At 37.2% G+C, this 15,331-nt stretch overlaps 1 protein-coding gene across 2 annotated transcripts in view; it reads left to right on the top strand.

Moving 5' to 3' along the window:
- The window catches only part of kctd16b (potassium channel tetramerization domain containing 16b), a 136,041-nt gene that overhangs the window by 109,835 nt on the left and 10,875 nt on the right, over window positions 1-15,331 (top strand). Inside the window, exon 3 of one of the 2 annotated variants that reach the window (XM_041801998.1) lies at window positions 535-577. The exons of the other annotated variant lie outside the window; for it this stretch is intronic. Coding sequence (XP_041657932.1) covers window positions 535-577 — 43 coding nt within the window. The remainder of the gene's footprint in view (window positions 1-534; window positions 578-15,331) is intronic. 2 annotated transcript variants of the gene reach the window in all.

Here is a 15,331-nt window from a genome sequence, read left to right as displayed (position 1 = left end):
GAAAGAGAAAGATTTACAGTAGGTCATGGTAAAGATTGCTATTTGCCTTCAGGGACTATTCCTGCTCCTCTTGGGTCACTGAACATGCTTACTGTACGTGCATATTCTGTCTTGTGCTGTTTTCTTTAAAATCCTCCCTGCTGGGAATACTCTAGGTAAAAATGGGACAGCCAAGATGAGCCATTTATATGATGCTCCAGACTGAGCCACTTAACACTGAGTAGATACTTGAGGTGGAGTGTTAAAGTAGTTCTCAAGTTCACGTACTGTTTTGTTTTGGCAGGGATCATGGGGATAGGATATTAAACTCTCAAGCATGCACTCTAAGATCCACCTGCATGGGGAAATGCATAAAAAGAAGAGTGTCAAATTACTAAGAGAAAGTGTATTGGTAAAACCTTGCCTAAATTGAAAATCATCCTTCCTAGGATAATACTTGGACCCAATCTCCCTTCAGAGCTCATCACTTCTTCCCCTCTCAGCCCATCTCAATGATAAAACTATTCAGGTCCATGCTTAAAAATAGTCAAACAGAGAAAGGAAGAAAAGAAAGCATGATAGAATCAGAGATAAAGAAGCCAAGTACAGGGAGTCCTGCCAGGACGTGAGAGGATTTAACACCATGATAAGGTTGTATTGATCAGACGCCTTCAGTCTGTATACCTTTCACAGCCTACAAAAGCCTTTCTTAATCTTTTGATTCCCCTACTTTTCAGTCAATCCTTCCATCGCTTCAAACATCTACCGTATACATCCGCATCGATTCTGTCTGAAAATGACTCATGTTTATTTTAAACCCTGACTTTTTCTGATTCAAATGTGTGCTTTTCCAACTGATTATATTTGGTATCAGCAATATTTCAGTAATTTCTGCAGTGTGTCAGCCTTGATTGTTTCTGACAGTCCACCACTCCTCACAGGCGCCTCACTAATGCCTACGCACACATCCAGGCTGTGAAATGGACAGCACAATTGCTGCCTGGGCACTTGAGATGCGTGGTAATAGAATACTCATGGTAAATCAGGGCCAGCCCTAAGAGTTTTAAAATTCGTGCTGCTATTTCTTCTATTCAGGTCACGTTCAGCTGTGAATGTCTTTTATGTTCATATATCCTATTCTTTTCAGGGATGTTACGTGGCAACTAATGCCAAATAAACAGAAATCCTTATGATAACTGGCCAGTATGGTGGAAAAAGAATACTCAGTAAACTGTCAAAATTAGGTGAAATATATTCCATACATTTTAGACACGTTGTTTAGCTAAGTGTGAGCTTGTAACTCCTTCAGAATAGTCATAGGTGTCTGTGTCATGAGTCTTCTTCTTGCACAGCATGAGGACGGCTTGATCTAGACAGGTTTACACATGTGCCATATTCCTTTCATTTGTTGATGATGGATTTAGCTAACTCCTTTGGATGTCCAGTGCCTTGGATTTTTTTGTATCCATTCCCTGACTTATACTTTTTAGTAAGCTTTTCTCTGAGTTTCTTGGAGTGTTCTTTTGTCTTCATGCTGAAATGGTAGCCAGGAATACTGATTAACCATTGACTGGGCCTTCCAGACACAGGTGACTTTATATTATAATCATCTGAGACACATTCACTCAACTCAGGTCATCCTCATTTCACTAATTCTGAGACTACTAGCACCAGTTGGCTGGGTCTCTACTGAATTAGGTCAGCCACTTTAAGGGGTGAATATTTGTGCAGTCATTTATATCACCTTATATATTTTGTTTAATCGACATTTCTATGTAGAAATCTGTTTTCACTTTGACATTAAAGAGGTTTTTGTAATTTCTTTTTTTTTCCAACAAAGTCAAATTAAAATGACCATGATTAATTTGTAAAATCAGTAAAATGGGAAAGCATCCAAGGGGGTAAATAATTTGTATAGCACTGTAGCTCGGTTCAACACTCAGGTAGCTCATTGTAAGTCTATTAGCAGTGCTGTCTGATTGGTTTTGCTGCTGATGAAGATGACATACGATGCATATATTATCCATTATAAACTCTTAAGTACATACACACACAGTTTGTGTTGTATAAGTGATCACCTCACATTAAAAGCTACATAGCTCTGTAAATGCACCAAGGGACCGCTTATTCTGCCTTTTGTAGACACAATCTATTTATACAGTATTGAGTTTTACATGTAAACAACTGGACAGGATGTGTCTCTTAATTAACTGAAAATGGTAAGAAACAGCCTGTCACAGGGGATTTTACCCCACACCACAGTGCTTTTAGCCTCATGAGAATGATCATAAATAAACACATCACAGCAGTCAGTGGCAGTTTCATAGATGAAAATGTCTGAAGAATTAAATCTGTAAAAGTGGAGGATGATACATGGTTCTTGTTCTAAATCTTGAGGCCTCAAAAACTCTTGAGTACTTCAGGCAAAAGAGGGTCCTATCCCCTTTTAAGGAGGGGAAACTGATACCTGAGCCATAGGGCACAGGAAGAGGCATGAATGATTAATCAGTCAAGGTGAGTTAGGACCGTATGTAGCAGAAGTCTTGCACTATAACTTGAGAATATATTAGATATGTCCTTATGGGTGTGAATGGGCAGCCTAGTGCTTGCAGTCATTGTTCAAAAAAAGCTCTTATCCTTCAATTCTCATTCCATATCAAAGCAAAAATGCCGTCATTAGTTTTGATTAAGCCGAGAGGACAGTTTGATTAGACAAAGAAAGAGCAGGATTGTCGGCAAAAGTGCAAAGAATGTCTAGAAAAGGAGCTGAAATGTGAGGGAGGTGCTAAAGAAAGGAAAAAGAGAAAAACAGAGGAAGTCTGCAATGCCACTCCATTATGTCTGCAGAAGGGGTAAGTGGGGTCAGATGACAGATTGGGAAGACAAAGAGAGCAGATTGACTGAAAATGGATGAAACAAGTGGATTGAAACAGAGCTAGAATGAGACTGATGGCGACCAGAGGGGGAAGGAGCTGGAAGAGAAAATGAGAGACAGTAATCCTCGGTGTTGCTTATAATGACAGAAAATTAATCAGATTGTCTTTAAAAAACATGAAAAAGGATTATCTTTCTTCCTTCTGTTAATAATAGTGGAATTAAAATAAGGTGAAGCAGTATTTAACCTTAGAATACAGAATTTGCAAGCAGAGTCATGCAGATTAAAGTGAGCCCATTACAAAGTCAACACAGTGTCAGGATTACTGCAGTCATAAAGAAATATTCAATAAGCAGTTACTAGCGGAGTGAAACCTCGCCAACATTCTGCTTATGTTTGTAATGAATGGATAATGGTGGCGTCTGACACTGATGGACAGAGATAGAGGCTGGAGGTCTGTTGGTCAGTGATAATACTTGTTTAATTGTTTGCCAATTAAAGCCCATTTGTTAGTGGGGACTTCATTGATAAGTCATGAATGCGCACTGTGCCGAACTGTTTGTTTGAGGATCAATGTAGCGTACTCTTGTACTACCTCAATTGTAATATAATACCCATGTATATTGTTTTGTTTGAACCAAACCATTTAAATTGGTCTTTTCAGGGGGCATTTGTATAGAAATGCTTAATTTGAAGTGCTGTTCACAGGCCTTTCAAGGGCTGTCACTTGCTGGCCTGCAGAGCTTAACTGTTTTATTTATCATTCCCACAGCAACATGATGTATGTGGGGTCTGAAATTCCTTTTACTTCTGGTTGCATGGTGCCAACAGTTTCTGCTTCTTCAAGCTCTGGTGCTTTCAGATTAATGGGCACTCAGTTTTTCTCAGTAAGGAATGACCTTATCAGAGAAGTCAACTAAGACACATTCAGCACAATTTATTTTAAAATCACAAACATGCAAGCTAACTAAAAAAGTTTTAATTATACCTCATGTTTAAGGTAAATTGCTGCTAACATATCACTCTATGACTAAGAAAAACCTTTAAAAGTGTGAAATATCTCTCAGACAGAAGAACAGATTCTTGTGTTTGTCTGAAGCAGAAATAAAGCTTAAAAAAGTTTAAATATATGTTGTGTCAGTGGTTATACTCTTGTAGCATCAAAGAATTAACAAAACTAAACTTTACACTCTAAAAGGTGTATTTGAGTGTTTGTTGAAGTAATGTAATATTTTGCATGAATCTAATCTGAATTTCAAGTTGTCCCTTTAATGTACTATGAGCTAAGGTAAAGAGTCCAGGGTTGCTTGGGTGTTTGCTTAATCTGTAGAGTCTTCCTAGAATGCCTTTTAGACACTTATGCACCATGAGTGAAGTTACTGACTCAGTTAGAGAAATCCTACCTGTGGGGACTAATGAAAACATTTGTAGTTGTGAGTGAGTTAAAGGTTGTTTAAAAATGGAGTCATGTTAACTAGGGATGCATGATATTAGATTTCAGCCGATTTCAGTATGCCAACATTTAAACATTCATTTTAGCCAATACCAATATCTGAATAAGTTTTACGTAACTCAAAATTCAGTCCTTTGAACACATCTTAAGGTTTGAAAAAAAAAACAAAACAAAACAAAACAAAAAAAAACCCCTTAAAACACACTTTAAAGTTTAAAGAATGAGGATGAATAAAGACAAAGATCTCAACTTACATAGGTCTGTTGGTCAAGCCTAAAACTCCACTAACTCCCTGGTATATATGGCCAAATTTTATAGTTGATATGCTGATATTGACGGCCAAATATTGGATATAAATATCAGAAAAAATGTTTATATCTGCAGATATCGATATCATCATGCATCCCTGGTGTTAATGTAAAAAAATAAGTTATTTAAGCTCTGTTTTTCTGAGGTAATGAAACACATTTTTAGTTTTAAGTGGACAATACTCAATCACTTTTTTTGAAATTGTACTTCAACTATTTGACAATCATCCCTTAATTTGCAGAGTTTTCTGAGAATGCCTTTGGGCATTAGACAGTTTTGCACCATGAGTGAAGTTACTGACTCAGTTAGGGAAGTCCTATCTGTGGGGAGCAACCACCAACTTAATGAATGTTATACTGAATATGATGAACAGGTCTGTTCAGCATCCACTTTTCAGTCATTGTCTTTTGTAGTCACTTAAGTTGTCATTAAATTATGTGTTAGAAATAAGGGAAAACTACAGAAGACAAAACATTTTTTACTTACTTTGCAGTTTTGACTGTAGGAGAGTTTCCGTTTCAGTGTAGTATATCTTAAGAAAGTTAAGTTAACCTAACATAAACATGCAAGTAAAATTGAGTTCATCACTGTAACTTAAGAATAAGTACAGTCGACTCAAAGGAACTGTCACTCAATTGAGTGTTACCACTTAAAGTATTTTCTTCAGATTATCCAACAGTTATTTTTTTCTCCATGCATAACATGAACACGTCTGCATACATTTGCATAATTAGAATTAGCCTTATGGACAAAAACATATGTTTGAGAAGACTTCTTGATGTATCCTTTTTGCATGTAGCTTGACTTTTGTTCCATTTGTTAACATGGAGGAGGCATGCTTAATGATCAGCAGTATGAATTCAGGAAATGATGGCTTTCCATGTCACCCACTATCAAAAGGCGTTCCTCAAGGTTCTGTTTTTGGTCCTGTACTTTTCACAATTCACATCAACAATGTTGCATCTGCATTATCACACTGCAACCGGTATTTATGCTGATAATAAAATTGTGTATTGAATCTGACCCTTCACAGTTAGCCATTGACATGATACAATAAGAGTTTCACAACTGCAGAATGCAAATTCAATCTGAAATGAATTTTAATTGCATACTATTCACCAGAGACATAGCTCCTACAACTCTGTAAGGTTAATGAATATAGAAAACGTCTTTCAGTACAAACATTTTGGTATCTAACTGGATCAAAAGTTTATATTCAAATTTTACACTGAGTCACCTGCTACAAAGTTAAGACAAAAAAAAAAGATATTTAAAGGGAATTGGACTAATTTCCTCATGCTCTCTGTAGAAAGCAAATTCTTACAGCTATATTCCTATTATTATTATGGAGATGAGCTCTACTGTAAGATTCACTATCACTGACAACTATTTCACTTATCGCTGCATCCTGTGACGAACTGGGCTGACAGTAGACAGGACAGGCATTGGTGACTTTTTATCCCTAAAGCTCTGTCTGGACATCTGCCACTATACAAGACCTCCTTACTGAACTCAGGTCAAGTCAATATTTATTTATAGCACATTTAAAAAAGGAAAAAAAACTACTTTAGTTGACCAAAGTGCTTTACAGGCTTCAACAATATTTTAAAAGATATAATAAAGCTGAACAATTAAAGCAGATGACTCATGAAAACATAATAAAAAGGCAGACACTGGTCTCATTTTTGTTAATTTTGTATTGCATCTATTTGTTTTGTGTTAGGTGTGGTTGTTCTCTTGATGTCAGTGCATATAAAAGCATACTGTCGATGACATCTGAGATTAAATAAAGGTTGAATAAATAATGCAGCCAGTCAGTAACAAGAGATCCTAATATTTTATCTTCAGTTTTTCAAAGATTTCATGTTTATCTTTTTCTAAAGTCTATAGTTGCTTCATTTTGTATTGTTGGGTTTCTGTGTGCAGTTTGTTGTCCCAAATTTATTAGAAAAAAAAGTGCTGTCCATTTATGGTAGGATCAATATGAAAGAGGAGATAAAAAGCAAATACAAGGACATTGAATCAATGTGTGAGTCAAAGGTCAAACAGATAGTAGATGTGGTTCTGTAGATTAATTGATGGCTTTGAGTAAAATTTGACCTGGAGACAATAAAAGATATTTAAACAAACTAATATAATATAATTCTAAATGACGACTGAACAAAAGAGACTGATAAAAACTGATTTAAATGGAAAACAGGCTGCTGTTTCCTCAATTAGAATTTGCCTCTCCAACAATCAGTAGTATACAAGTCTTTATTAAAAACTGAAGATGTATGAAGTTTCAGTGAAAGCACTGATGGTGGCACATTCAGAGTGACGGCTGTGACAGACATCAACCAGCTTTAATGTTTTTATTCTCAGAGAAGGATCTGCTATTTGCATCTTTAATGAATGTTAATGAAGCTTTGCTCTGTCAAAAAAAACCCTCTAAAATGAAAATGTCTTCTTACTCGTAGAAGTGGCTTGATTAGCAATCAGTAGGATTGGCCTTGATGGGTAAATTTAGCCATTCCTACGTCACAGAGCTGATTCATAATTCTCTTTTGTTATTTAGTGTAAATGCATATAGGACTCTTGGCTTGGCTGTGTGACATCCTTGTAAGGTCAGCAGCACCCTGCTATGTGTGAAGACGTAAACTTTCATTCTTTTTGTACCAAGAGTGACGTCAAATTTAATATTCTAAATTAAAGTCCTTGGATGCATTTTAAACTGACCAGATTTATATGTATGATATGGAAGCTCACTAGTGATGCTAAACTGGCCAACTATGCACTGTGGCTCTTCCTTAATGGCAGTCCCTCTTTTGCAGCTATAACCACCTCCTCTCTTCTTGGAAGGTTTTCCACAAGATTCTTTAGTGTTTCTGTGTGCTCATTCATTCTGTAGAGCGTTTATGAGGTCAGGCATTGTTGAAAATATCTCGGTCTCGGTAAGCATCATTCTCCGTAGATAAGGGGCCTAACTCAAACCCTGAAAAACCACTCCGTACATGATCCCTCCTCCATCAAACTTCAGGGCTGGCACAGGTAATGTTCTGCCAGCATCCACCAAACCCAGATTTAGCCATGTGACTGAGATACAAGATTCGTCACTCCACAGAACACGTTTCTACTTCCCCACAATCCAGTGTCGTTGTGCTTTACACCTCTCCATCCGATGCTTTGCATAGGACTTGGTGATGTGAGCTGCTTGGCCATGGAACCGCATTCCATTAATGCCAGTGGAAGTGACATCAGCTATGGAATCAACAGAGTGCTGGCAACTTTTATGCACCATGTGCCTTAGCAGTCGTTGTGCATGCTCTGGGATTTTACATGTTCCAACGCTTCGTGGCTAAGTTGCTGTTGTTCCTTATCGCTTCCACTTTCTCATGATATCACTTACAGTTGTCTGTGGAATATCCAGCAGGGAAGTGTCTCATTGCAAAGGTGGCATCTATCACAGTACCATGCTTGAAATCACTGAGTTCTTCAAAAGGACACATTTTGCATCACAAATGTTTGCAAATACAGACTACATGATGCTTGATTTTATACACCTGTGGCAAAATGTCTGATTGAAACACCTGAAATCAATCATTAACAGGTGTGGCCAAATACTTGCTATTGTAACTCAGACCAGAAATACAGCAAGGATAATGAGTATTAGTGGGGTGAAAATAGCACCATACTTTGAGTTATGGGTTGTATGTCCATCATTACTTGTCCTGAAGCTCTCCTTTTTCTTTTGCTTGTTTTAGAGGGATTCTGCATATTCCTTAGTGACTATATATATATATATATATATATATATTTTTTTTTTTTTCATATTTGATAATGCTAACTCCTCCAGCTTGGAGGTTTTTGTGTGTATTTCCCATTGTATTCTGTCAGCATAATGCTAAGTGAGGATTGGTGTCCTGTAGCCAGTTAAACTGGACACCTGTTTGCAGAAAGGTTTTAATTATTTTTGATTTTTCTAGGAGTGTGACGAGACGCTTATCTTACGAGATGAGACAAGACGAGATTTGGGCCCACTAGACTCGAGACAAGATGAGATTTTACACTTTTTTAATTAAATTTTGGAAAAAAATATATGAGTGGAAAATAGCCTCTATATAATAATAGCCTCTATACAGCTGAAAATCATAACTGCAAAGCATTCAGGTCTATTCAGAAATACTTAAACTAACTCCTCTTGTAGTGAATAGTTTATCAATGCTTACACACTGTTTATTTTGTCTTACTCTGAGTCAAACTGTACATTTGAATGCTCTTCAAAAATCAAACTATTCCTCATCCTCTTTAAGTGCATCCATATTTAAAACATTCAGAAATCTTTCTGTCAATACAAGTTTGCTTGTTTTAGAGTAATTTAGAGAAATAGATTATTTTATCGTTTTGTGGTCTTTTTTTCTCATATGAGCTTTGACAGCTTTGGACACGATGCACAGATGAGCATGTGTGTTAATGTGTGTCCGCTGGTGAGCGAGTGTGTGTCTGTGCTCTGCTGTCAGACAACAAACAGGGCACGTTTAACTGGAGCTAGAACTTTGCTTTTTGGAGCTAACAGAGGACTCTATGGCACTCAGACTGAGTTTGTTTTGCTAAGTTTACCACTGCAGTATACAACAGCCCATTGCACTACTCATGTTAAGCTTCTGACTGATGATATGCACAGCCAACAGCTGATTCATGTGTGTCTGACAGACGGTGAGACGAGAAGGTGACATGACGAAGCAGCGACTAAATCAAAGTTACAAAGACACAGATAGCGGTACTACGAGTGGGTGGAGATTGCACAGGTTTCCAGCAGCAACATTTTCATCATTTCAGACCGTTATGATGAACTTATCATGCATTTGCGGATCATGTATGGCCCCAAGTAGCGCACATGGAGGAGGGGATGGGGGTTGGAGCAGAGATAGTAATGGGTCATGGATCTGCTCTGTTTCTTCATTAGCTGGCAAACCAACTATTTTAAAGTTTCCAGGGCATCCTAATTTAATTTAGGCATTCTAGGAAGACCTAAAATTACCATTGTGTGAAGTTGTCTTCAATCAAATCAGATGATTTTACTCTCTTCAGGCTTTGGTATTCATGTCAGTCACTATACTGGTGTTGAAGACTAAAACTAAGGTGATTTTGACCTTAATTTTATTCCATTTTAGTTAGTTTTGCTAGCACACAATACAGTATTATTTAGTTTTCGTTTTATTTTTAAAAAGCTAAATTTTTATTTATTTTCGGTTAACTAAAATGATTTTAGTTTTAGTTATTTAGTTAGATTTAGTTAACTATAATAATTTGGGTTTGCAGCTGTATTGCATTTAGAAGAAGCTGTTTAGCGGGGGGCAAATGAGGTTGGTAATGGTTATTTTTTCCTTTTATTCACGTGTAAAAGATACACATATGAGACTATTGTGGGTTTTTTTGTTGTTAGGTGTTTTTTTGATGGACTATAAATTGTAATTTTTATAACATATATTTTCATTCAGATTGTTTTAAGCTTTAGTCAAATTATATCTTTGAAAGGAAGTCATAAAATATGAACTACAGTTAAAATGCAACTAAAATATGTAAAAAATGTACTGGTATAATAATGCAACCATCCTTGCATGCAGAGTGTGTAGTTTTTCTATATGCTCTGCTATATGGACCCTTGGGATATCCTTTATATCTCATTTTTTTTTCAAATCTTTTTTTGTACTGCCTTTAAGCATTCTCTGTTCTCTACCTATACTAGTTGCATCTTCAACACATACAACTCGAAATTAGAATAAAAGCGAGCGGAAGTGCGAATGGTGTCACATTTCTCTCGGAAGTTGTGCCAATTTGCTGGAGTTCTTCTTCTAATCTTGAGGAGAGAAGACTGCCAGTGCGTTTCAGTAACATATGGTGAAATATGTAACTTGGCATGTGTGTGTGTGTGTTTGCTTTCATTTTAAAACATTCTATTTTTACTCACATTAAGATTTACAATAGATGCTCGAGGGAAGGAAGAGTGAAAGAAATCAAGATGGTACAAAGAAAAAAAAAATGCTGTAAGAAATGGAAACTCCTGTCACCATGTGGTGTCACTCTCTGAGGCCAAATGTAACACCTGGTTGCAGAGAGGAGCTGCATTTTGCCTCAGAAATCACACAAACAAAACAGTGTGGAAACAAACTAAGAAATGCAGACCTTTGAATAAAAGCAGAGACAATTCAGGCGAAATAGAAGTGGCTGGTTTAAGACGCTGAACAGTGCAACACATCATTTATGTCGGCCTTGCGATGGGCTAATTATACAGCATTAAGTGAAGGAGTGACGAAATGAATGAGGGAGGAGGAGGGATACGAAATGCCACATTCTTGTTTTTAATTATGCCAACCTTGAAAATATAGCTCAACCCAGCAATCAGCGGAGGACTACATGCTTCTTGCATTAACAGCATGCTGATTTTTTTATTAGACAGCTGACATCTTTGTCCAGAGCTCATTCCCAAGGCCTGAGACAGTTTAATCAATATCTGACCAACCAAGCTTCTTCCCAGACAGATGATATGTAAAGCGCAGCCCTTCAGGTTGACACTCCTGACTTGACCAGTATCTCTCATGCTGAAGTGTCTTCAGGCAAGAAGCTGAATCGATGCCAACCTCAGCTGCTGCTCCTCTGACCTCTTAATGGAAAAAAAGAGTATTTGTAAAAAGAATCTCCTTACAGGGATAAATACATTATCCCATTTTATTACATTCAACTCGTGATTATAAGAGGGTTTGCCTTAAAGTGCTGGCAGCTGCTCTGCTAACAATGAAAAGGAGACAGTTTTGTGAGGCTCAGAGTGTGTTTGTGCGAGCTTTTGAACTAAAATAAAATCCATTTCAGCACAGTGATATCAGTTCTGAACCAGAAAATAGACTCATGTGCCCAGAAAATCACACAGGGTACAGCCAGCGTCTCATTTTCTCTCTCTTCAGATTGATTCTCTACGGTGCTGCTCATCCGTCTGATGCTCAAAGGAGGAACAAAGTCTTTCTTTATGTCTCTAACTTTGTTTTTATTGGTGCTGAATGAAGACTCAGACGTCTGATCTCAACTATCCTTTGGATTGCACAAACAGTATGTAAGGATGGAGCTCCACTGGTGTTGAACGTTTATGATGCAGTGCTGTTCCCTTAAAGCAGCTAATATTTAGACTTCATCCTTTGGGTAATATGCATGGTAAGGCATGGTTTCCTTTTACAGACACGTTCTTATTCTAGATTCTTAACTGTATGTGCATGCAGAGTTAGGGCTATGGACATGTCAATACATGAATTCTCAAAGGTAAATGAAACTCTAAGAAAAAACAGCTCTGGACAGGTGATAAACTGTACAAAAATTGCCCTTGCAAACGCAAGCATATAAATGCACACCTAATATACACAAAGTCAGAACTGAAATAATTATGCACCTTTATTGTCCATGTCTGGCTCAAGTAACATTTGGTATTATGCAGTCATTGGAGGATTGTGTAACAAGCTTGTCTTATTGCACCTTTTCCTTTTTGTGAGGTGACAAAATTGATATATCTGCGTCTGATAGACTTTAACTGTGGCTGATACGGGCAGATAAGCTTTTGTTGAGATAATCTGACAATGAGTAAACAGCCTCATTTTTCTGACTGTAGCTAGCAGTGAGGTGAATAACCAGCCATGGCATTGTTCCCAAATCAGCATCAACATTAGAGTTAAATCAAGTAGAAAAAAATGGTTCCACATTATTTCATTTTGGAAGCTGTTTACTTTTCATACAGATTTAGAGTTAGTCATATATTTTCACTCTAAGGGGGCATAACAGAGCTGACTGAGTTCATTATAGGTATTAACCCAGAGGCCTGAGTGGTGCTCAGATCTTGATTTTTAACATCAGCCACAGGTAACCACAAACGCTGAGATAAATTGGCTTGTTGTAGCGTTTATGTTGGAGGAAATGTTACTGTGACCTTGTTCTTGACATGTTTACCTGTGAGGTGCTGTTTTGGTGTGATGTTCACAACTTTGGTGTCACCATTTTTTACCAAAAGAGCAGAAAGTGAGGTCTTGTGAAGGTCCTCCTTATTAGAATAGAGATTTATGCTATTTGTAGTTTTTTAGAATGGATGGATGGATGGATTGGATCAGTGACTCTTTGTTGACTCTATTAACACAACTTGACTAACGTGACACACAGAAATGGGGACTCGAGTCCGCAACTTGGGCGGGCTTTTTGCTAAAAATTTTCTGATGGTTTATTTGTAATTATTTGCTTGACACACTTAATCCCTTTATAGTTATCCATTCAATTCATGTTAAGCATGAAGGATGTTAACATGCCTTCTTAGAACAAAACTAACTTAATAGGGAAGGCTCTCGTGTGTTTTTTTTATATTGCATTGCAGTAGTCTTTTGAAAGTGATGTATCAAAATACTAATCAGCGCTGCTCCTGATGATGATAATACAAAACATTCTTTGAATTCAATAGATAAAGCAATGCAGTGTATAAGCTGGTTGTCAGAAGCAGATCATTCATTGCAACCATAACAGACTTGACTTGGCTTGGACTTGCAAAAAATGACTTGTGTGTCATAGTAAAAGACTAATGTATGGTTCAGTTGATGTAGTTGTCGCTGCCACTATTTAGTAAAACATTTGAGTTTTTACCAGTGGCTCGTTTTTTTTTTTTTTTTTTTTTTTTTTTTTTTTACAGATATATCAGGATATACATCTTAATTATTAGCTTGAAGCTGACATAGGATAGAATTGACATTAGTGGGCTAACAATTTTAGCCTTATGGTTGAGATTTTTTTTAATCCAAGAAATAATTTTAAACAATTTGAAGTAAAAATGATTATTTCACTGATGATCAACAATTTTCAATAAAATCCATAGTTCCTTGAGCTAAGTGGTGCTTTGCTAGCATTTCTACAGTCTGTAAAGCTACAGACACTAATGCTTGCTTCTTCTTCTTCTCTTATTAAGCGTCATTTTGCAGAAAGGTCTCAGGAGTAAACCGCCAGTCACCCTCTTGTTGTACATTACAACCAACTGCTGGTAAAGAATAATTCATAATGGTGACATTATAAAAATCACTTCAACCCTTCAGATATTTTTTAATACATAACTATAATTTGAGTTAAAACCTGACTCCAGTTTGCAGCTGAGGTACTTTAAGTTAGGACAGCTAACAGCCAGTGTCAGGGAGCTGTTTCACAGAAGCCCTATGTCAGGGCTCCTTCAAACATTTATGGTAATTCATTCCCCAAAACCTGTCAAACTAAGTCATTGCATTCAGATAGTTTTGCAGGTCTAATATTAGTTTGAGATAAAATTATTAAAAAGTTAAAGCATGCATGATCGCACTACAGTCACTTCCTGAACCTTGTGAAGCTCTTTGTCATTCATGATGCCTCTTTTATTTTGGATCAGTGTTCAGCTGTCACACAGGAAGACATCCATCACCAAAGAGTAATGAATTCAGCCATGAGGCTCTGTGGCTTTGACTGAGTTTTTTTTCTCAACTAAAATTCAATGTAATGAGTCCAGACACATTCTCTTGGCCTTTCTGAAGACTTAAAGGAAAATGCTGGCATTATTTATTTTATTAAAGTGGTTGAAAATATGTAGTTTGGTATGGGCTGGATACAAACAAGGCAGCTATGTAACCATTTAACATGGCACCAGCATTAGTAAATGTGCAATTTTATAGAGGGAAGTCTATCTGTTGACTTAAATCATCAGTAGGACCTGAGAAGTTTAAAAGATCCTTGTTTCTGAACATGCAGAGATTTTGGAGGATAATATGTTTTGGCTGTATTGTTAGATCTCGAAATTACTTAACAATAATACCAGACAGTGTGAGTTCTTGTGATGCAAATTCAGTCAAATGCTGGAATGAAAAGGCTGAAAAGGGCAAGAATCTGACCCAGAATCAAGGAGCTTGATTTGCCATTGTTAAGCAAATAAGAACAGAGAGAACATTAACAAAAACACAAAAAGAAATCAACTGTTGGATGGAGAAAAGGCAGAAAATGTGATAAAAGCAAGAACACTGTATAGCCTTTAAAAGAGACAGGAAGGCAGAGGAGAAGTGGGCTAAGCGAGACATGGTGGTAAAGACACAGACAGCAGAGTTCAGGTGGGGAAAAAAACTACCGGAGAGAGTGTTTGATGGATAGGCGAGGTTTATTTGCTTTTGTTGTGCCAACATCATTTATCTCCGCTGAACAGCCTCCCACTGCTGAGAGGCTGTATGACAGAAATCAATCAGAGGGCAATCGTCCATACTCTTCCACTGATGCGACAACCCATCGATACTCACATTAGGGGAGAAATGTAAGAGAGAGAAAGAGTTACAGAGAACGAGCAGGAGGGAGGGAGAAAGGTGCAAAGTGCAGACTTCTTAAAAAAATACAATAAAAGAGAAAAAACTTATAAGGTGGAGATAAGAAAACATGGAGAGCAGAGGAGTGTGTGCATCTTTAGCTTCTGTTGGGTTTATGGGATTTAAGAGCAAATCTAGCAGCTTAAGCTTATTTTATAATGCAGCAATTGTACACGATACCTTTTTGATTTTCCACAGACAAGCTAATGTAATAGGGGTACATCTAGGTCCCCTTGAACTTAACATGCAACATTTTTGGAACATAAGAGTTTAGTCATGCAACTGGAGCATTAAATCACATTTTAAATTCATTTATTAAAACTTTGTCTGCCCAGTGTACGGGGGGCG

This window comes from Cheilinus undulatus, linkage group 12 (genome assembly GCF_018320785.1).
Source record: "Cheilinus undulatus linkage group 12, ASM1832078v1, whole genome shotgun sequence".
In the NCBI taxonomy this organism is placed as follows: domain Eukaryota; kingdom Metazoa; phylum Chordata; class Actinopteri; order Labriformes; family Labridae; genus Cheilinus; species Cheilinus undulatus.
This window is presented reverse-complemented; position numbering and strand designations above follow the sequence as displayed.